The 22,054-nt window shown below is 38.6% G+C and overlaps 4 protein-coding genes across 7 annotated transcripts; all 4 read left to right on the top strand.

Moving 5' to 3' along the window:
* The first annotated feature begins 1,151 nt into the window (after nt 1-1,151).
* LOC125778338 (anionic trypsin-2-like) lies at nt 1,152-2,493 on the top strand. Its single transcript, XM_049455363.1, has 3 exons — nt 1,152-1,626; nt 1,691-1,976; nt 2,038-2,493. Exons 1-3 carry the CDS (start codon nt 1,337-1,339, stop codon nt 2,386-2,388), a joined length of 927 nt encoding a protein of 308 aa, XP_049311320.1. The 5' UTR covers nt 1,152-1,336; the 3' UTR covers nt 2,389-2,493.
* Nucleotides 2,494-4,502: 2,009 nt separating this feature from the next.
* LOC105233206 (anionic trypsin-2) lies at nt 4,503-5,602 on the top strand. Its single transcript, XM_011215206.4, has 3 exons — nt 4,503-4,838; nt 4,900-5,185; nt 5,243-5,602. Exons 1-3 carry the CDS (start codon nt 4,549-4,551, stop codon nt 5,588-5,590), a joined length of 924 nt encoding a protein of 307 aa, XP_011213508.2. The 5' UTR covers nt 4,503-4,548; the 3' UTR covers nt 5,591-5,602.
* Nucleotides 5,603-9,482: 3,880 nt separating this feature from the next.
* On the top strand, nt 9,483-21,005 carry LOC125778339 (anionic trypsin-2-like). Of its 4 annotated transcripts, none has more exons than XM_049455366.1 (3): nt 9,483-10,006; nt 10,068-10,353; nt 10,411-10,791. In XM_049455366.1, the coding sequence occupies exons 1-3, from the start codon at nt 9,723-9,725 to the stop codon at nt 10,756-10,758; spliced, it is 918 nt and encodes a 305-aa protein (XP_049311323.1). In that variant the 5' UTR covers nt 9,483-9,722; the 3' UTR covers nt 10,759-10,791. The 4 variants fall into 4 exon arrangements, with proteins under 4 accessions (XP_049311323.1, XP_049311324.1, XP_049311322.1 ...); XM_049455367.1 differs by lacking the exons at nt 10,068-10,353; nt 10,411-10,791 and adding exons at nt 20,199-20,484; nt 20,542-21,005 and having other exon boundaries at nt 9,495-10,006; XM_049455365.1 differs by lacking the exons at nt 9,483-10,006; nt 10,068-10,353; nt 10,411-10,791 and adding exons at nt 19,809-20,137; nt 20,199-20,484; nt 20,545-21,005.
* Nucleotides 12,239-13,287, top strand: LOC125778340 (anionic trypsin-2-like). The gene is made up of 3 exons (XM_049455368.1): nt 12,239-12,535; nt 12,592-12,868; nt 12,930-13,287. The coding sequence occupies exons 1-3, from the start codon at nt 12,246-12,248 to the stop codon at nt 13,278-13,280; spliced, it is 918 nt and encodes a 305-aa protein (XP_049311325.1). The 5' UTR covers nt 12,239-12,245; the 3' UTR covers nt 13,281-13,287.
* Nucleotides 21,006-22,054: the final 1,049 nt, after the last annotated feature.

Below are 22,054 nucleotides of genomic sequence, written 5' to 3'. Positions count from 1 at the left end.
AAAGAGCTGGCCAAATGAGATGAGGTGTTTATGGGCTCGAATTATCTGGCCATCGCTCTAGTGCAGCAGTCATGGATATCCAAAGGTCAGGTAAGAGGAATAAAAGATAAATCCACACTAGTTATATAGGATATCACCTGCGATATCATTTTTCAAAAAACACCATTTCGAGATATTCGCGTTTAAAGTTTCAAGTTCAGTTCAGGTTAGAAGTGTTCAGTTCAGATTAGAAGTGCGGTAACTTTTTTTCTTCTGCTCGAATCTCTGTGAAAATTTAAGAAAATGTTCTCAAGGAGTTGTTCTTTAAGATAAAGCAATAAAAAATTTTCGATTTTTTGAAATTAAAAAAGGTATATAACCCCTTAGGCGGCCTCTTGAGACAAGACCAGGTAGAGAAGAACTATCTTCTTCTTTCGGAAGCTTTTGGCTGGTGGAGGGACAACAGTCGGGAGTGTTTTACGTGGGATCCTACCCTGCGAAGGCCTAAATCCACGGTGCTCAGAAGCACAACGGATCAATACAATGCGTCGATCAGCGCCCCGAAAACTGGGTAACGATTTTCAGTACCAATCGACAGTGTGGCATGGACACACTAACCACCTTGGTAGGGTTCGAGGCCCATCTAAAACCTCTTCCGTACTATGTGCACGGCGCCAGGTTGCAATGCAACTCCACATTTGAACTGACAAAGTCAGTTCTTCCCGCGATTTGGGTTTTAACCACAGCCACCACGAATCTCCACAAAGGGCCAAACTCAATGAGCAGATTGGAGTTTTACCTCCAAGGGCTTACTGCTCCCCGTGGTACCAGGTTAAAGTCTCTGGTAAGACCTTGTAACCGAAGTTACTACCAGTTGAGTATCCACACAACTCTGGACTGGCGGCCAGGATCTTAGTCGCCTCTTACGACAGGCATGCCTTACTGCGGGTATATTCGGTTCCCCCCCTGCACCAAGGGAGTCCCCCCTACCCGCAGGGGGAGGCTGGTGGAGGGACAGTAGTCTTTCCGTGTATATTCGCCGAAAAGGGCAGGAAACTCCGCCGACAGGGTCCTTGTATAGTTGTGATGACCAAGCAGTTAAGCCTTCGCACCAACGACAAAGTGACTACCATCGAGGAGGCAAACTGTCATAGTATCTGAAGAACATCCGAGGTTAAAATATTTATTATTTATGTACATACATAGTATGTATGTACATACAAACTAACTTCAACCGAACTTAGACTTTTTCACCTTTTCACTTTCGAATACATATCGATTTCATTTGTTTAGTCTCACATCAATCATGAAATTATTATTATAATTGGTATTGAATCCTGTTTATAAGAAATTGAAAATGTGTTCTATGAAAAATATTCTAGTGTCAATAATTTTGTTCAACATTTTACGTTTGGAAACATGTCTTTGTGCAAATTTCAATAGAAAGATGATAATGGAAGATGCTAAAGAAAAATATAGATTTTTGATAACCGGCGGTTATCGTCCTAAGACAGATAATTTGGCAAAATATGTTGTCTCCATACGAGGAAAAAAACATAAATGGTTTTTTGGAGATGATCACAATTGTGGTGGCTCCATAATTTCACCCAAAGTCATTCTGACCGCAGCACATTGTGTTTGTATGGGGTAAAAATTTGAGGTTTTTGTAAAAGAAATCTTAATGAGTATATAAGCACTTCTCTAAATTCAGCGATAGCCGGATAGAATTGAGATCATTGAAACCGTCTGATTTATTGGTTGTAGCTGGAACTCCGAGGCGCTTGGTTGTTACTGAAAAAACACAAGCCTTAAAAGTTGATAAAATTATTAGTCACGCCTACTACGACCCTGAGACTAATCGAAATGATATTGCTTTGTTGTTGTTGCTAAAAAATATATATGAAGACGGTGTTTCAGCACAGCGGATTAGTCTGCAAACCAACATATTACCTCCGTATACAAAATGCATCTTGCTTGGATGGGGTCGAATTTTTACCGTGAGTAAAACCTATTTTAAATCAATACCAATCTGTAATATTAATGAAATACATATGTTAGTTCGGTCCAATACCAGATTTAATATTACACACTGATACTTATATTTTGCCAACGGAACTCTGTAAAGTTAGTTATATACACTTTGGTTTTGGCATGATGTGTGCTAACAATGAGGATGATTTTGAAAAAGATTCGTGCACTGGTGATTCAGGTGGTCCGCTGATATGTAATGGATCTTTAACGGGTATTGTTTCTTTTGGATTTGGCTGTGGTGTGCCCTATCGTGCTGGTTATTATACTAATGTGACTTCGTATCTTGATTGGATTCGTGAAAATGGATTCGGTAAATTAAGCTCTGTAAACTTTATATCGCTAATTCTGTTACAAATTATCATAATAGAAGGAATGTGAAGTAAAAAATAATATGAATATTAGTTATTATTGGTCGTGGTTCAATTCCAAGTTCACTGAAGGTGTTATTGACCTTTTGATGCTCTTAGGAGGCGGTTCCGCCTAAAGTAAATGACTGCAGGAATGATCTCTGCGAAAACATTTTGTATTGTCTGCCTTATGGAATCAGGAAGCATCATGTAATGATACGAAGTGCAGTGTTTCGACACGTCTGAAGCTTTTTTGTCTGCGTTTTACAACATCAGTCGGCTGTATTGTTGCTGTACTTTTAATGACAGGTCAACCGATTGCCTTGTATGTTGCCAACAACGCGTCCCTATTACCTTAATTAACTTTAGTTTTAAGTTGTTTAGTCGAAGAGACCGAAACCCATGTCGTTGTCTGCTTTGGACTCCGACTCCTCCTTTTTGCCTTCTTTCTTTTTTTCGACAGCAGCAACAGCAACAAACTTACTGTGGTTGGTTAGCGACTTGGGGATTTTGTTGTATGTACTTTCGCAATAATCGTTGTCTTATACAGAGTGGAGGAACACAGTCTGTCCAGTGTAATGCCTAATACGCCTTAGGGTTGTTGACAGTAAGAATTTTCATGACATCCACTGGGAATTTAAGATCCCGTCTGTACCTCATCGTATAGTTCGTGAATACAGTCATGCGTGTTTGGTGGGCGAAGGCGTTAGGCTCTTTGCAAAAAAGGAGTGAGTTTTGCACAAATGCCATCAATTCCATTGCCTGACATCAATATTGAATTAGTACGGATGATTGCCGACCTTTCGGACAGTTCATTGCCCACCTGTATTGAGCGTAGATTGTTCTATGTTTTCAGTAACATTATGTGCTTCACTGTGTCGAAAGCTTTTGAAAGGCTTAACGCTGTACAGATGAATATAACGCCAAGTTCTGTACACTCTTAAGAAACGATGTTGATGGTATGCTCGACTAAGGTGGTGAATGAATGACAAGAGTAACGAGGCCTCAAGTGTCTTCATCACTTTGGGAAGCAGAGTTATCGGTCGATAGACTCCCTAGATTGGTGAGTTTGCCAATTGTCGGTATGGCGACCACTATACCAGCTTTCCACATATCCGGTTTTTGAAGAGTGGTCAGCGACAAGTTTTCGATGGTTTTGTCGCACTGTTGACACTCTGAAACTTCTCATCGGTGAAAATATTTTGCGCAGCCCCCGGGGAAAATAACTTTTCGCCTTATCGCTTGAAGGGTGTACTGTAAACGGTCGGCTAATATAGCTGGTGTATTCGGTGAGTTCTGAAAAACCGAACCAGTTATATTTTTATACTCTTGCAGCATGTTGCTACAAAGTTTAGTTCACCTAAAGCTTGTATGTATCACTTACAACTAATTGAGATAGATATAGGGTTATATATACATATATAAATGATCAGAATGCTGAGGCGAGTTGAAATCCGGGTGTCTGTCTCTCTGACCGTCCGTCCGTGCAAGCTGTAACTTTACTAAAAATTGAGATATCTTGATGACAGTCGGACGGACCACTGCGACTCCCACAAAACGTAATTAACCGAAAACCTATAACGTGCCATAAATAGCCACTAAATAAGGATATAAAACTATAATTTAGCACAGGGATCGCAGTAGCAAGGGGCACCTGTGGGCAAACAATTTTGAAAAAAACCTTTAATGGTGCCTGGGTCTAAATTGGATAATGGACGTAAAGAAGATGGATGATTAAACTATCAGTCATTCTCCTTGTTGCGCGTTGTCATCATAGGTATGAGAAGGTCTTAAGATGGCTCCTTCCACTGCAATGTATCACCTAACCAGGTGGCGTTTAAATGGTATCAGGAGGATGCGCAACAATTTTGCTGCTAGGTAGTGCTCCAATTATGACAATCCGACAAACTTAACCTAAAGCATAGCAATCCAAACAGAGTAATTTCGCCGGAATAACAGTTAGTTAAGCCAATTTTGGCAATGTAGAATCGGCTGCCTTCGGAATTCAATCAATATTAGATATAGTCTCTCGATTATGCTGACAAACATGCCGGAAACTCATTATCAGCCGAACTTAGAACTTTTTCACCTTTTTTATTTCGAACACATAATATCAATTTGATTTGTTTACACATCAATCATAATTCAATTATTTTAATTAGTATTGAATCCTGCTTATAAGAAATTGAAAATGTGTTCAATGAAAAATATTTTAGTGTCAATAGTTTTGATCAACATTTTACAATTGGAAACATATCTTTGTGCAAATCTCAATAGCAAGATCATAATGGAAGATGCTCAAGAAAAATATAAATTTTTGATTACCGCCGGTTATCGTCCTAAGATAGATAATTTGGCAAAATATGTTGTCTCCTTACGAGGAAAAAAATATAGAAGGGTTTTTGGAGATGATCACTATTGTGGTGGCTCCATAATCTCACCCAAAGTTATTCTGACCGCAGCACATTGCGTTTGTAGGGGGTAATTTGAGGTTTTTGTAAAAAAGATCTTAATGAGTATATAAATACTTCTCTAAATTCAGCGATAATCGAATCGAATTGAGACCATTCAGACCGTCTGATATATTGGCCGTAGCTGGAACTCCGAGGCGCTTGGTAGTTACTGAAAAAACACAAGCCTTAAAAGTTGATAAAGTTATTTGCCACGCCTACTTCGACCCTAAGACTTTTCACAATGATATTGCTTTGTTATTGTTGATAAAAAATATATATGAAGACGGTGTTTCAGCACAGAGGATTAGTCTGCAAACCAGCTCATTACCTCCTCATACTAAATGCACCGTGCTTGGCTGGGGTCGAATTTTTGAAGTGAGTAAAAGCTGTTATAATAAAATAAAGAGGTACTTCAACCGTTAATTATTCTAGTATGGTCCGAAGCCAGATTTAATATTACACACCAATGTCTATATAATGCCAAATGAATTCTGTAAAGAGAGAGACGATGATTTTTTTTTTGGCATGATGTGTGCTACCGATGAGGATGATTTTGAGAAAGATTCGTGCTTTGGTGATTCGGGTGGTCCATTGATATGTAATGGCAGTGTAGCGGGTATTGTATCATTTGGTAATGGCTGTGGTGTACCCGATGAGGCAGGTTATTATACTAATGTGTCTTCGTATCGTGATTGGATTCGTAAGAATGGACTAGATAAATTAAGACCTGTGAACTTTATTTTGCTAATTGTATTACAAATTTGTATAACGGAAAGCTAGTGATTTAAATAATATGCATATTAATTGAAAATATTTTTGTGTAAGTTTTAAAAGAAAAAAGAAAAAAGAAGAAAACGATGAGTTTTCTACACATCTTCAAAACACCTTTAGTGCTAGCGAGATTAGTGATGGTTATAGCATTGGAGAAGTCAGCAAATTTTCAGACGTTGCTTGTCAGATGGACCCAGCAAAAACCACCGTGATCCCATTCACTAGGCGGAGATCTCTTCCGGGCCTGAGGTCCCTAACAATTGGAGGCACAGAGGTGGAAATGTCAAAGGAGGTCAAATTCCTTGGCCTCACCTTAGACTCAACGTTGAGATGGAGTAGGCATTTGGACTTAACGTTGTCCAAAGCAACTTGAGCGCTCATGATATGCAGACGCCTGGCCGGCAGATCATGGGGACGCAAGCCTAATATCATTAGATGGCTGTATACCATGATATTAAGGCCTATTGTCACCTATGGAGCGGTTGCCTGGGCCAAAAAAGCAGCACAGTCCTCTGTGATTCAGAGACTATCAAAGCTGCAGAGACTTGCATGTGTCTGTGCTTCGGGGGCAATGCGCTCATGCCCCACGGTGGCACTGGAAGTCATACTAGAGCTCACACCGCTGCATCAGGTGATCAAGCTAGCAGCAAAGCACACCATGCTGCTAATGTCAGCAGAAGGCTGTGGAAGAGGGAAGATAGTGTCCTCTAAACAGATGGACGCTCTAGCGGAAAGCACACCGCTGGCCCTCCTCCCAAGAGACGGCACATCGAAGAAAATAAACCTCAGGAAGAACTTCAAAGTAACTCTAGGCAGCAAAACGGAGTGGAATGATTCAACTCTGGAAAAACTGCTGGAGGACAGTACCATTCAGTGGTACACTGATGGCTCAAAAACACCGGAAGGCATTGGGGCAGGTATAGCGGGTCCGCATACTAAGCTGTCCATTCCTATGGGCCGCTTCCCAAGCATCTTCCAGGCTGAAGTTTTTGCCATTAGTCAGTGCGCCGAAGTTAACCTCAGCCGCAACCAGCGCAGTGATAGTCAAGCGGCACTAAAAGCGATCTTGTCATACGAGACCAAATCGCTTTTAGTCGAAGAATGCATAGAAAGGCTAAACCGCCTGTCCTTGTGCAACCGGGTGCACCTGATTTGGGTACCAGGGCACAAGGGAGTAGAAGGAAACGAGAAGGCCGACGAACTGGCACGCAAGGCGGCAGCGTCCAAGATGTTGGGACCAGAGCCGTATATAGCAGTAGGACCCCACACTCTTAAGGAGCTGCTTCGCACTGAGGAGAGAGAGGAGAGGGAGCGGCACTGGCGGCAGGCAGCAAGTATGCGTCACGCCAAGCTGCTTCTAGGAGGATATAACCTCTCCAGGTTCAAAGAATTAATGAACCTCCCCCGTGAGAAATTCCGTCTCTTCGTCACAGTCTACACAAGCACCTGTCCAACATGGGCATGGTCTCCTGTGCTAACTGCCGGTTCTGCGACCAGCACACCTAATCCTGGATTGCACAGCAATCTGTGGAAAAAGGTTCAAGGCCCTGGATTCCGTTTATATCAGCAGGGATCACATCACCTCATTGGCGCCCGGCAAACTACTGGAACTGTTCAGGCTGCTGGGGCTCTGGGAGGTCATGTGATATAGAGGAGGGCACAATAGACCCTAGGTCGCGGTGCAAAACCTCAATTAATATTCTATTCTATTCTATTCAGATGGACCTACCAATCGCTAAAATAGATGCTGTGGAAGTAGAGGAGGGGACCAAAGCATTACATCTTCATTGGGAAAGGACATACACGTTCGTAACTATGGTAGGAACAGCTGGAACCACCTGGTCTAAGAGCATGATCTCTAAATGGATGGTTTCTTCCGTACCAACAATGTCAGAATTGTAGAATACTCCTCAGGGTTATCAAATGATTTCGTTTGCCATGGTCGTCATCAAAAGGGGGGTCTCTCATCCGAGGCTGTTTGTTGTTTTTCATTGGGGGTGTTTTTTACGTGGCGGGTCCCAAACCCAGCGCACAACCCTATGCAGGGGATGTTTCGCCTTCTCACTTTAGTTTGCCTTCAAACGGATGTTCTTAGGCTACCCAGAGGATACTTGGTCAAAGACCGGAAGTCGTGAGCTGCTTGAGTCATATGTAAAAGAATCGTTTCTGGCCACTCCCAAGTGAATGGCGATCAGAGAACTTTCCTCACTTGCGTGAACTTCTACACATGACTCCATCCTCCATTGATAGCCTAGGAAAATCTTTGTTGTTAATGAATAAAGCGATAACCCTCCAAGAACTGGAACAGAAATTTTTTTCTGTAAGTTGATAGTACTGTTGGTGACACACGTCGTTTTGTGAGGTCCTAAAAGTGAATTCTTAGATTTTTCCTATGTCTGAATTTATTGAATAAATAAAAAAGTGCGATAATGCACGATCTCATACTGCATACTCGTATCATCCATTCGATCGGCCTTTCGATTCAATTGATTATGAAGTTGTGATCAATTAGGTATAATATTTTACATTGTACTTTAACATCATTGTTTTTGGCTTCAAACGTCTTTAAAATCGGGCCAATCATAGGGGTAGCAGGTTTAAAAAGTGGGCCCTAACGAAAAGGGTTATATCATCATACCTTAATACTTAAAAAACTATTAGTCTTAGAAACAAAAATGTGAATATGCGAAATGAAATGAATATTTCGCTTATATAGTCAGCTCGCTGTTATGACATTTAGTTCGTGTCGGGGTCGAGCGGGGCGGCGGGGGAGGCATACTGCGTTAACTGTGCGAAACCGGCGCTCTCGCGTTATACATATAACGCGGTGATTCTTTCGTGTGTTTGTCAAGTTTATCTAAACCGATTGATTTTTACAAAAATAAGTGTAATTTGGACAGTTTTATATTTAAAATAACCAGAAAGTGATAATAAATATATGTATAAAAATTTTGGAATGTCGGCCTCACCTCGTGCAAGAGCCAACCACAAATATTAATTACGGCCATCGTTACAAAGGGGGGGCTATGGGCCACGCATAGGTACCCCAATGTCCGGCGTCGAGCGAGCGAGACGGTTTCGGGAACGTCGCAAAGCTCCTACTGCCGACCTCGCGACTGTAAGAAATTTCATGACATCCCCTGGGAATTTAAGATCCCGTCTGTACCTCATCATATAGTTCGTGAATACGGTCATTGTGTGTTTGGTGGGCGAAGGCGTTAGGCTCTTTGCAAAAAAGGAGTGATATATAACTGTTTACTTTTGCACACATGCCATCAATTCCATTGCCTGACATCAATATCGAATTAGGACGGATGATTGCCGACCTCTCGGACAGTTCATGGCCCACCTATTCCGCCCTGTATGGAGCGTAGATTGTTCTATGTTTTCAGTAACATTGTGTGCTTCACTGTGTCGAAAGCTTTTGAAAGACTCAACGCTGTACAGTTGATTATAACGCCAAGTTCTGTACAATCTCAAGAAACGATGTTGATGGTATGCTTGACTAAGGTGGTGAATGAATGACGGGAGTAACGAGGCCTCAAGTGTCTTCATCACTTTGGGAAGTAGAGTTATCGGACGATAAGACTCCCTAGATTGGTGAGTTTGCCAATTGTCGGTATGGTGACCACTTTACCAGCTTTCCACATATCCGGTATATGAAGAGTGGTCAGCGATAAGTTTTCGACGGTTTTGTCGCACTGTTGACACTCTGAAACTCGTCATCGGTGAAAATATTTTGCGCAGCCCCCGGGTAAAATAACTTTTCCCCTTAACCTGGTGGAGTTTAAATGGTATCAGGAGGATGCGCAACAACTCTGCTGCTAGGTAGTGCTCCAATTATGACAAACTGACAAACTTAACCTAAAGCATAGCAATCCATACAGAGTCATTTCGCCGGAATAACAGTTAGTTAAGCCAATTTTGGCAATGTAGAATCGGCTGCCTTCGGAATTCAATCAATATTAGATATAGACTCTCGATTATGCTGACAAACATGCCGGAAACTCATTATCAGCCGAACTTAGAACTTTTTCACCTTTTCTATTTCGAACACATAATATCAATTTGATTTGTTTACACATCAAACATAATCCAAATATTTTAATTAGTATTGAATCCTGCTTATAAGAAATTGGAAATGTGTTCTCTAAAAAATCTTTTCGTGTCAATAATTTTTTTCAACATTTTACGATTGGATCTTTGTGCAAATCTCAATAGCAAAATCATAATGAAAGATGCTAAAGAAAAATATAGATTTTTGATAACCGGCGGTTATCGTCCTAAGATAGATAATTTGGCAAAATATATTGTCTCCATACGAAGAAAAAAATATACATGGTTTTTTGGAGATGATCACTATTGTGGTGGCTCCATAATCTCACCCAAAGTTATTCTGTCCGCAGCACATTGCGTTTGTAGGGGGTAATTTGAGGTTTTTGTAAAAAAGATCTTAATGAGTATATAAATACTTCTCTAAATTCAGCGATAGCCGAATAGAATTGAAGCCATTGAGACCGTCTGATATATTGGTCGTAGCTGGAACTCCGAGGCGCTTGGTAGTTACTGAAAAAACACAAGCCTTAAAAGTTGATAAAGTTATTTGCCACGCCTACTACGACCCTGAGACTATGCACAATGATATTGCTTTGTTATTGTTGATAAAAAATATATATGAAGACGGTGTTTCAGCACAGAGGATTAGTCTGCAAACCAGCTCATTACCTCCTCATACTAAATGCACCTTGCTTGGATGGGGTCAAATTTTTACAGTGAGTAAAAGCTATTATAATACAATAAAGGGGTACTTCAGCTGTTAATTATTCTAGATGGGTCCGTTACCAGATTTAATATTACACACCGATATCTATATAATGTCAAATGAATTCTGTAAAGAGAAAGACGATGATTATTTTTTTGGCATGATGTGTGCTACCGATGAGGATGATTTTGAGAAAGATTCGTGCAGTGGTGATTCGGGTGGTCCGCTGATATGCAATGGCAGTGTAGCGGGTATTGTATCATATGGTTATGGCTGTGCTCTACCTGACATGCCAAGTTATTATACTAATGTGTCTTCGTATCGTGATTGGATTCGTAAGAATGGACTAGATAAATTAAGACCTGTGAACTTTATTTTACTAATTGTATTACAAATTTGTATAACTAAAGACTAGTGATTTAAATAATATGCATATTAATGGAAAATATTTCTGTGTAAGTATTATATTTTGAAAATAGCTTATATAGTTTCTATCTAATAATAAAAGGATTGTGTCGAATTCTAAGCACAAGGAAAAAACTATTAAAATCACTGTGAAAGTAGAGGAGGAGACCAAAGCATTACATCTTCATTGGGGAAAGGACATACATGTTCGTAACTATGGTAGGAATAGCAAAGTTGTATTAGACATAACAACCTGGAACCACCTGGTCTAAGAGCATGATCTCTAAATGGCTGGTTTCTTCTGTACCAACAATGTCAGAATTGTAGAATTCCTTAGGGTTATCAATTGATAGCCTAGGAAAATCTTTGTTGTTAATGAATATACGATAACCCTCCAAGAACTGGAACAGAAAATAGACAACCTAAAGAATAATAAAATCGAAGCATTTAAATCGGGCTGCAAGTTTTCAAAGCCAAAAAAAAAAAAACAGTTGATCCATGGCGCAATATACAACTATCAGCAATAATAGAAAATAGTAAGCAAATGATTTAATAGAGCGAAGAGAAACGATAGAACTAAGGGAAGCAAAACGATCAAACTTTAGTATCTTATGCGGAAGCATAACGTCAATACCAGAAGCAGCTAAATTACACAAGTCTCGAGACAACGAATACTTAAGGATTGAAAAAAATCAATAATAACTCTGCATACTTCCCGGTTCCAAAGCTGGCATCTGAAGAATTCTTAAGGAAGGCCTAAAGCCAACAAACTGTGGGCTATAAACTCCTTTCAGAAAAAAATCGCCAAAAATATGTATATAGTATAGTATACTCCTCTAAAATGGGGAAGAACAACTGATATTGGTGGTGGTGCATAGCATAAAAGAAGATCCACAGTCAAGCTTATTCCCACACCAGGCTAAAAGGACTACACTACATTCAAGTTCTTCAGGCCAATAAGTTTAACATTCTGCAACCTAAAGGTCATGGCGACGATTATCGACAACCATTAAGGATAACAAGATGTGGAATGGAACATTGGCGTTAATATTGGAAAGTCCATACTAGTTGTGCTTACCCTTAGGCATGAAATAATACTACGGTAATTTTTTTTTCTGTAAGTTGGTAGTACTGTTGGTGACATCTGTGCTAAAATTCACGTCGTTTTGTGAGGTCCTAAAAGTGAATTCTTAGATTTTTCCTATGTCTGAATTTATTGAATATAAAAGTGCGATAATGCACGATCTAATACTACATTGGTTATTCGTGATCATTTCGCCACAATTTCAAGTAATATCGTGCCGCAACCACTGCATTCGCTTGATTCACCTTCGTGTAACTTCTGGCTATTCAGCAAATTCACATAACCACTCCGAGGACACCGTTTTGACTCAATTGAGAATATAAAAGCTGAATCGAAGTTGTTGAGTCTTACATCAAGCATAATTCAGTTATTATTACTATGTATTATTGAATCATATTCATAAGAAGTTAGAAATGTGTTCAATTGAAAAAATTTTAGTGTCAATAGTTTTGATCAACATTTTACAATTGGAAACATATGTTTGTGCAAAAAACAATAGCAAGATCATAATGTACGAAGCCAAGGAAAATTATAAATTCTTGATAACCGGCGGTTATCGTCCGAAGATAGATAATTTGGCAAAATATGTTGTCTCCATACGAGGAAAAAAATATAAAAGGTTTTTTGGAGATGATCACAATTGTGGTGGCTCCATAATCTCACCCAAAGTTATTCTGACCGCAGCTCATTGTGTTTGTATGATGTAATGTTTTGAGGTTCGTGTAAAAAATGAGTATGTAAATACTTCTCTAAATTCAGCGCTAGCCGAATAGAATTGAGACCGTCTGATTTATTGGTCGTAGCTGGAACTCCGAGACGCTTGGTTGTTACTGAAAAAACACAAGTATTAAAAGTTGATAAAGTTATTAGACATATCTACTATTGCCCTATAACTATTCGAAATGACATTGCTTTGTTATTCTTGCTAAAAAATATATATGAAGACGGTGTCTCAGCACAGAGGATTAGTCTGCAAACCAACATATTCCCTCCGTATACATTTTGCACCTTGCTTGGATGGGGTCGAATTTTTACCGTGAGTAAAACCTATTTTAAATCAATACCAATCTGTGCTATTAATGAAATACATATGTTAGTTGGGTCCAACACCAGATTTAATATTACACGCCGATATCTATATTTTGCCAACGGAAATCTGTAAAGCTAGTTATATACACTTTGGTTTTGGCATGATGTGTGCTAGGGATGAAACTGATTTTGAGAAAGATTCGTGCACTGGTGATTCAGGTGGCCCGCTGATATGTAATGGATCTTTAACGGGTATTGTTTCTTTTGGATTTGGCTGTGGTGTGCCTTATCGTGTTAGTTATTATACTAATGTGACTTCGTATCTTGATTGGATTCGTGAGAATGGATTCGGTAAATTAAGCTCTGTAAACTTTATCTCGCTAATTCTGTTACAAATTTTCATAATAGAAGGAATGTGAAGTAAAAAATAATATGAATATTAGTTATTATTGGTCGTGGTTCAATTCCAAGTTCACTGAAGGCGGTTCCGTCTCTTCCTTTTTGACTTTTTCCTTCTTTTCGGCAGCAGCAGCAGCAACAAACTTGCTGTGGTTGGTTAGCGACTTGAGGATTTTGTTGTGGCTCTGTACTTTGGCAATAATCGTTGCCTTATACAGAGTAGAGGATCAGAGGCTGTCCAGTGTAAGGCCTAAAACGCCTTGGAACAACCCTGAGAATTTAAGACCCCGTCTGTACCTCATCGTATAGTTCGTGAATACGGTCATGCGTGTTTGGTGGGCGAAAACGTTAGGCTCTTTGCAAAAAAGGAGTGACTTTTGCACACATGCCATCAATTCCATTGCCTGACATCAATATCGAATTAGGACGGATGATTGCCGACCTCTCAGACAGTTCATGGCCCACCCGTATGGAGCGTAGATTGTTCTATGTTTTTTTTTTTTATTTTTATTTATTTAAAAGAGAAAAAATTATAAGTAATCGTTCCACTTATAGATATAAAGCACTGGCTGCCAGGGCCTTCAGCTTATGTTATAAAATTTTAGTCTCTTATATTCTCATTTGAGATCGATTTATATAACGTAAATTTAGATACAATAAAAAAGATAAATTTCAAAGCAAAAGTAAATGGGTGCATGTATGTAACAAAACTAAATATTTAATTTCAAAGCTAAATATACCGTATATAGTAAATACCGAGCATTAGGATGGCAAGGAACCGACCATAATAGTAACACCTAAATGGTTTGTCACAGCAAATGTTGTGCTGGAGTCTGACTTGGATCCGTCCGTACAATACAAGTTCCAATCATCATTTAAGGACTCTAAAACCGCATTAAACATTTGTTTGTATTCATTACTGCTGGTAGAAAATTTTGGGTACTTAAGTAGAATGTTGATGAGTGATGAATTTGGAAGCGCACTTGGAGGATACTCTGAAGTTTCAAGAAGTGATGAAGTGGCTACGATGTTCAGCTGTTAAACTAGACTTAAGCAACGCATAATAGTATACGGCTTACGGCTAGTCTTAAGATTTCGTATAGAACAATTGATTTGCGAAAAAATTAATTCATTTCTGCAGTGAAGTAGCCTCGGTATAAGCATCATGGTGTTACGCATGGTCCGGTAGTTTATATGTGGTAATCCAGCTTCAGATAGAATTGCCTTAATTGGTGATGTAGGGAAGACGCGAATGCTTCTTCTGACTGCTGCGTGGTAGGGTGCGTTCAAGAGCTTAATGTTTGTATTAGCGCAATGTCCGTAAATACAAAGTCCGAAGTCAATTTTAGATAATATTAAAGCTTTTGTTATATCGACAAGAGTATTTGTATGTACTAAGCAGTATTTAGAAGATAAGAATATAATTATATTCAATCTAGAAAAAAGACTTACTCTAACATATTTACAATGCTCTTTGAAAGTTAATTTGTTGTCGACTATAAGTCCTAAGATTCTTAATTTATTAGTATGTGGGAGATCAACGTTTGAAAAGGATATATTAGGAAAGGAGCACTTTTGTTTCCCACATATGTGAAAAGTTTTACATTTGCTAGGCGATATATTAGCGCCTGAAATTTTTGACCAATTACTTATTTTATTCAATATATTTAAAAATATGTGTTTAACTTGGTTTAGATCTTGAATTTGAGAGAATATTAAAACATCATCGGCATAGATGCTGTGTTTGACAGCTCCACTAGAACTTATAATTGTACTTATTTCATTGAACGCAATGGTAAATAACGCAACAGAAAGAGGTGATCCCTGTGGTATACCATTAAACAGATCGTGGAGGCCGGATTTATGCTTATTGGCAATAACAAAAAATTTGCGGTGGTTCAAAAACGATTATATTATATAGTTTTTCGCCAACATTCCATTTTTTACGTTCCCTGAGTGCCATGTGAGGTCCAATCCTGTCAAATGCTTTTTCAAAGTCTAAACTTAGCACAGAAACGTGATTTCGGTTTGACAAAGCCGTAGAGGCATAGTGTTCGAAAAATAACAGAGCGTCAGTTACTCCTAAACCTTTTTGGAAGCCAAATTGTTGGGGTTTTATAAAAGCGTTTGCTTTGGCTAACCACATATAAACAGATATTATTTTCTCCAGAATTTTGGACATGCAAGGAAGTAAGGATATGGGTTTATAATTTTCTATTTGAGAAGTAGGTTTATTGGGCTTGGGGATGGGAAGGATGGAAGTTGTCTTGCACTCCTGTGGATAGATTCCCTCGTTGAGGATTTTATTGTAAAGAGAAATTATACGTATTTTAAGGGATCGAGGGAGATTTTTAAGGATGGAATAGGAAATTTTGTCCAATCCTGGAGTTTTACCAGTCATCGATGTAATTGTTACATCGAATTCACTTAATGTGATGGGAGCATCTGCTTGGACGGCTCTGGGTAAGGGAAATGGGTTATTGTAGCTTTCAGGGATTGTTTGGCTTTTTAAGGTGTTGAAATCATTGTGAAAATTATGACTGTTGGAATTATCTGACCATGTGTCCACAAACTTCTGAGCAATGTCTTCAGGGTTATAAATAGGACCTTGGGCTGAATGTATAAATGGTATGCTGGATCGTTGTGAGGAGCCTGTAAGAATTTTAATGTCTGACCAAATTTGTTTTGTGCTCGAAAATGGGTTGATATTGGCGGTGAGTGTTTCTAAAGCTTTTCGTTTGGCAGATTTTAATTCTTTTCTAAACACCACGTTTGCTTTTTTATAGCTAATGAAATTATTGTCAGTACTGGAATGTTTGTATTTGGACCATAATGTTTGTTTATTGCTCCTTAAAATTGTTAGAAGATTTGACCAATATGGCAATTTAGCATGGAAATGCTTGGTCCAGGACTGCGGTATCGCGTAATGTGCTGCTGATCGGATGATTGTTTTAATAGCGGCAGCTTCAGCGTTTATATTTTTTGCCAGGGGTTTGTTTTCCGAAAATAAAACAGAAAGACGATGAAAGTTTGCCCAATCTGCCTTCTCCGTTAAGAACTTTGATGTGGGTCTTACTTTATACCAATTAGGGATGGAAATGGAGGTTATAATCGGAAAATGGTCACTATTATGGAGGTCTTGAAGTGTTTGGGTGCAATTGATGTGGAGGCAAGGGTGATGTCGGGATGGGTAAACGTTTTATGAGTGGAGAAGTGAGTGGGTGATCCATCGTTAAGGACGACTAGGTTGTGAGAAAGTATTATATCCTCAATGATTTCTCCTCTTTTATTACTAGCAGGAGAACCCCACAGCGAGCTCCAAACACTAAAATCTCCTAACAAAACAATTGGGGCAGAAACAGTGTTGATGATATTACTAAGGTCCCTATTAGTAAAGTTCTGATGAGGCGGGATGTAGCAATTGACAATAGTGATTTTGAAGCCTATGTCAATTTCCAACGCCAAGCAGGAAGTGCCAGAAGTGACCGGGATGAGTTTATGGTTTATGGAGTTTTTAACGAGAATTGCAATGCCTTGCTTACAGGAAGTGTTTTGACTGCTATTAGAAAAGTAACTTGTGTAGTTTTTAGGAGAATACGCCATCTTATTAGCGGGGAGATGCGTCTCTTGTAAAGCAACTATTTCAGGAGAAAATTCATTAATTAAAATATTTAAATCAGGGTAATTATTAAATAGTCCGTTTATATTCCATTCTAATATTTTAATCATATTTCACTTGTATTTGGAAGTCTGTAGGGAGGTTGGATAAGGGGGAAAAAATGGAAGCGGGAGTATCAGAAGAGGTAGAAGAGGTAAGTTGGGTAATAAAATTTGAGATAGTTGTTGTTGTTGTTGAGTCATCGACTGGAAAATGGTTTGACTGGTATTTATATTGTTTGTTTGACTTGCGTTGTTTTCTTTTGCTTCGTCATTCGTTATATTAATATCGGTGTTGTTGTTGCTCGAACGTATTTGTTCTGCTTGGGTTTCATTACTGTTTTGGTTTGGTTGTGTATTGTTTGATTTTTTGATAACATTAGAAAAGGAAAGAGGGGTCTCGTTAAGAGGTGATGGTATTTGCATTTTTTGCATTTTGATCGCTTCGCGCATAGAGCACTTACTATCTGTTTTAATCTTTATTGCTTGTTTCAATTGAACAAACTTTGGGCAAGATTTACTGGAAGCGGGGTGGCTGCCAGAGCAGTTTGCGCACAAAGTGCGAGAGCATACTTTTGGAGAGTGAGGAGGGAGTGCGCATGAGTCGCAGCTGGATGTTTTATTACATCGCTTTGCTGTGTGGCCTAACAATTGGCAATTTTTACACCTCATGGGATTTGGGTAGTATGGGCGTACTTTAGTTGTATACCATGATACTTCCAATTTCTCAGGCAATTGAAATACATATATCAAAAGTGAGTAAAACTATTCCGCTAGGTACTTGTTTGCCATCAACGTATTTTGGAAATTTGTAAACTGACACAACACCCTGGGCTTTCCGGTTTTCAATAACTTCAATTTCTGAAATATCATTAAGACATGGTTCGTAGATTGTGCCTTTGGAGTAATTCAGATTGTTATGCAGCTCAATTTTTACATTACATATCCCATGTAAAGTGGTTGTTTTACAAAACTTGTATGCGATATTATCGTTTTTAACAAAAATTAATAAATTTCCGTCTTTTAGTTCGGATATATTGATGATTTCTGAACTAATAGCTTTTAAAGCTTTATGCACAGCAAAGCAAGAGTACTTGTTTAAAGGTTTTATTGAGTTTGATGCACTTGCCACTAAAAATCTTGGGTTTTCTTTCTTAATTAATGGTAAAGCGGGAAACAAGCCTTTAGTTATAGATTGAGGCTTTTTTCTTTTTGATTTTAGGCTTGATAACAGCGCGAACCTGTTTTGCCTGAGGGGGGGTCCCTCAAGGGGCATTATTGCTTATGAAATATACACAATTAGTAGAAGCACACGTGGTTTACCAATGGAAGAAAATTTGTTATTGACTTTGCTGTCAACACAGGAGAGAAAATTACTTAAAAAAGACTGCGAAACACTGAAATCACCGTACGCGTTGGGTATCAGTCGATGACTATGTTCTATGTTTTCAGTAACATTGTGTGCTTTTGAAAGGCTCAACGCTGTACAGATGATTATAACGCCAAGTTCTGTACACTCTCAAGAAACGATGTTGATGGTATGCTTGACTAAGGTGGTGAATGAATGACAAGAGTAACGAGGCCTCAAGTGTCTTCATCACTTTGGGAAGCAGAGTTACCGGACGATAAGACTCCCTAGATTGGTGAGTTTGTCAATTGTCGGTATGGTGACCACTTTACCAGCTTTCCACATATCCGGTATATGAAGAGTGGTCAGCGATAAGTTTTCTACGGTTTTGTCGCACTGTTGACACTCTGAAACTCGTCATCGGTGAAAATATTTTGCGCAGCCCCCGGGGAAAATAACTTTTCGCCTTATCGCTTGAAGGGTGTACTGTAAACGGTCGGCTAATATAGCTGGTGTACTTCTTTTAAATAATCCTTAGCTTGCTCAAACTCCGGTGGAGGTAACAGAACTTCAAGTGTTCTATCCATTTTATACGTTTATGGTAATCTACCATAGGTATGAAACGAGCGGGGTAGCAGCTTCGATCCCCTTCGGTGAGTTCTGAAAAACCGAACCAGTTATATTTTTATACTCTTGCAGCATGTTGCTACAAAGTTTAGTTCACCTAAAGTTTGTATGTATCATTTGAAACTAACTGAGATAGATGTAGGGTTATATATACATATATAAATGGTCAGGATGTCGAGACGAGTTGAAATCCGGGTGTCTGTCTCTCTGACCGTTCGTCCGTGCAAGCTGTAACTTGACTAAAAATTGAGATATCTTGATGACAGTCGCTAAGCATGATCAGTGGCATAAAAATAAACGGACCACTGCCACTTCCACAAAACGTAATTAACCGAAAACCTATAACGTGCCATAAATAACCACTAAATAAGGATATAAAACTATAATTTAGCACAGGGGATCGCAGTAGCAAGGGACACCTGTGGGCAAACAATTTTGAAAAAAACCTTTAATGGTGCCTGGGTCTAAATTGGATAATGGACGTAAAAAAGATGGATGATTAAACTGGCAGTCATTCTCCTTGTTGCGCGTTGTCATCATAGGTATGAGAAGGTCTTAAGATGGCTCCTTTCATTGCAATGTATCACCTAACCAGGTGGAGATTAAATGGTATCAGGAGGATGTGCAACAACTCTACTGCTAGGTAGTGCTCCAATTATGACAAACTGACAAACTTAACCTAAAGCATAGCAATCCAAACAGAGTAATTTCGCCGGAATAATAGTCCTTAGGCCAATTTTGGCAATGTAGAATCAGCTGCCTTCGGAATTCAATCAATATTAGATATAGTCTCCCAATTATGCTGACAAACATGCCGGAAACTCATTATCAGCCGAACTTAGAACTTTTTCACCTTTTCTATTTCGAACACATAATATCAATTTGATTTGTTTACACATCAAGCATAATTCAATTATTATTATTATTATTGAATCATATTCATAAGAAGTTAGAAATGTGTTCAATTGAAAAAATTTTAGTGTCAATAGTTTTGATCAACATTTTACAATTGGAAACATATCTTTGTACAAAAAACAATAGCAAGATCATAATGGAAGATGCTCAAGAAAAATATAAATTTTTGATTACCGCCGGTTATCGTCCTAAGATAGATAATTTGGCAAAATATGTTGTCTCCTTACGAGGAAAAAAATATAAAAGGTTTTTTGGAGATAATCACGGATGTGGTGGCTCCATAATCTCACCCAAAGTTATTCTGACCGCAGCACATTGCGTTTGTAGGGGGTAATTTGAGGTTTTTGTAAAAAAGATCTTAATGAGTATATAAATACTTCTCTAAATTCAGCGATAGCCGAATAGAATTGAAGCCATTGAGACCGTCTGATTTATTGGTCGTAGCTGGAACTCCGAGGCGCTTGGTAGTTACTGAAAAAACACAAGCCTTAAAAGTTGATAAAGTTATTTGCCACGCCTACTACGACCCTAAGACTTTTCACAATGATATTGCTTTGTTATTGTTGATAAAAAATATATATGAAGACGGTGTTTCAGCACAGAGGATTAGTCTGCAAACCAGCTCATTACCTCCTCATACTAAATGCACCGTGCTTGGCTGGGGTCAAATTTTTACAGTGAGTAAAATCTATTATAATACAATAAAGGGGTACTTCAACCGTTAATTATTCTAGAAGGGTCCGTTACCAGATTTAATATTACACGCCGATATCTATATAATGCCAAATGAATTCTGTAAAGAGAGAGCCAATGATTTTTTTTTTGGCATGATGTGTGCCAACGATGAGAATGATTTTGAGAAAGATTCGTGCGTTGGTGATTCGGGTGGTCCATTGATATGTAATGGCAGTGTAGCGGGTATTGTATCATTTGGTTATGGCTGTGGTGCACCCGACGAGGCAGGTTTTTATACTAATGTGTCTTCGTATCGTGATTGGATTCGTAAGAATGGACTAGATAAATTAAGACCTGTGAACTATATTTTGCTAATTGTATTACAAATTTGTATAACGGAAAACTAGTGATTTAAATAATACGCATATTAATTGAAAATATTTCTGTGTAAGTTTTAAATTTTGAAAATAGCTTATTTTGTTTCTATCTAATAATAAAAGGATTGTGTCGAATTCTAAGCACAAGGAAAAAACTATTAAAATCACTCATCTTTATGCAGTGAATTGAGAAAAGAAGAAAACGATGAGTTTCTACACATCTTCAAAACACCTTTAGAGCTAGCGAGATTAGTGATTGGAAAAGTCAGCAAATTTTCAGACGTTGCTTGTCAGATGGACCCACCAATCGCTAAAATAGATGCTGTGAAAGTAGAGGAGGAGACCAAAGCATTACATCTTCATTGGGGAAAGTACATACACGATCGTAACTATGGTAGGAATAACAAGGGTGTATTATGGTGCAATACACAACTATCAGAAATAATAGAAAATAATAGAAAATAGTAAGGAAATGGTTTAATAGAGCGAAGAGAAAGGATAGCACTAAGGGAAATCCCGGTTCCACAGCTGGTATCTTAAGCATTCTTAAAGAAGGCATAGAGGTGGGACATAGCATAAAAGAAGATCCATAGTCAAGTTTATTCCCATACCAGGCAAAAAGAGTTTAACATTCTGCAACCTAAAGGTCATGGAGACGATTATCGACAACCATTGAGGATAACAAGATGTAGATTGGCCCATTGGCATTAATATTGGAAAGACCATACAAGTTGTGTTTACATTTAGGCATGAAATAATACTGTGATCAAATTGAAAGGTGAATTTTTAATTTATACGTTGCGTGTTTTTCGAATCGTTAATTTTTTTTCTGTAAGTTGGTAGTACTGTTGGTGACATCTGTGCTAAAATTCACGTCGTTTTGTGAGGTCCTAAAAGTGAATTCTTAGATTTTTCCTATGTCTGAATTTATTGAATAAAAAAGTGCGATAATGCACGATCTAATACTGCATTGGCTATTCGTGATCATTTCGCCACAATTTCAACGAATATCATGCCGCAACCACTGCATTCGCTTGATTCACCTTCGTGTAACATCTGGCTATTCAGCAAATTCACATGACCACTCCGAGGACACCGTTTTGACTCAATTGAGGATATAAAAGCTGAATCGAAGAAGGCTCAGATTTGATCACGACAGAATTTTTCCAAATGCTATGAATTCGTTGGCATAAGT

The sequence above is a fragment of the Bactrocera dorsalis genome, chromosome 4 (genome assembly GCF_023373825.1).
Source record: "Bactrocera dorsalis isolate Fly_Bdor chromosome 4, ASM2337382v1, whole genome shotgun sequence".
Lineage (NCBI taxonomy): Eukaryota > Metazoa > Arthropoda > Insecta > Diptera > Tephritidae > Bactrocera > Bactrocera dorsalis.
The sequence above is the reverse complement of the archived record's forward strand: the minus strand, read 5'-3'. Positions and strand labels throughout refer to the sequence as shown.

What these genes read in the sequence shown, in the direction of transcription:
- LOC125778338 (XM_049455363.1), top strand. Translation starts at nt 1,337, where the DNA reads ATGTGTTCTATGAAAAATATTCTAGTGTCAATAATTTTGTTCAACATT. An exon ending in GCACATTGTGTTTGTATGGG is followed by an intron (nt 1,627 to 1,690) that starts GTAAAAATTTGA and finishes CTCTAAATTCAG; the next exon opens with CGATAGCCGGATAGAATTGA. An exon ending in GATGGGGTCGAATTTTTACC is followed by an intron (nt 1,977 to 2,037) that starts GTGAGTAAAACC and finishes TACATATGTTAG; the next exon opens with TTCGGTCCAATACCAGATTT.
- LOC125778339 (XM_049455364.1), top strand. Translation starts at nt 19,848, where the DNA reads ATGTGTTCAATTGAAAAAATTTTAGTGTCAATAGTTTTGATCAACATT. An exon ending in GCACATTGCGTTTGTAGGGG is followed by an intron (nt 20,138 to 20,198) that starts GTAATTTGAGGT and finishes CTCTAAATTCAG; the next exon opens with CGATAGCCGAATAGAATTGA. An exon ending in GCTGGGGTCAAATTTTTACA is followed by an intron (nt 20,485 to 20,541) that starts GTGAGTAAAATC and finishes TAATTATTCTAG; the next exon opens with AAGGGTCCGTTACCAGATTT.
- LOC105233206 (XM_011215206.4), top strand. Translation starts at nt 4,549, where the DNA reads ATGTGTTCAATGAAAAATATTTTAGTGTCAATAGTTTTGATCAACATT. An exon ending in GCACATTGCGTTTGTAGGGG is followed by an intron (nt 4,839 to 4,899) that starts GTAATTTGAGGT and finishes CTCTAAATTCAG; the next exon opens with CGATAATCGAATCGAATTGA. An exon ending in GCTGGGGTCGAATTTTTGAA is followed by an intron (nt 5,186 to 5,242) that starts GTGAGTAAAAGC and finishes TAATTATTCTAG; the next exon opens with TATGGTCCGAAGCCAGATTT.
- LOC125778340 (XM_049455368.1), top strand. Translation starts at nt 12,246, where the DNA reads ATGTGTTCAATTGAAAAAATTTTAGTGTCAATAGTTTTGATCAACATT. An exon ending in GCTCATTGTGTTTGTATGAT is followed by an intron (nt 12,536 to 12,591) that starts GTAATGTTTTGA and finishes CTCTAAATTCAG; the next exon opens with CGCTAGCCGAATAGAATTGA. An exon ending in GATGGGGTCGAATTTTTACC is followed by an intron (nt 12,869 to 12,929) that starts GTGAGTAAAACC and finishes TACATATGTTAG; the next exon opens with TTGGGTCCAACACCAGATTT.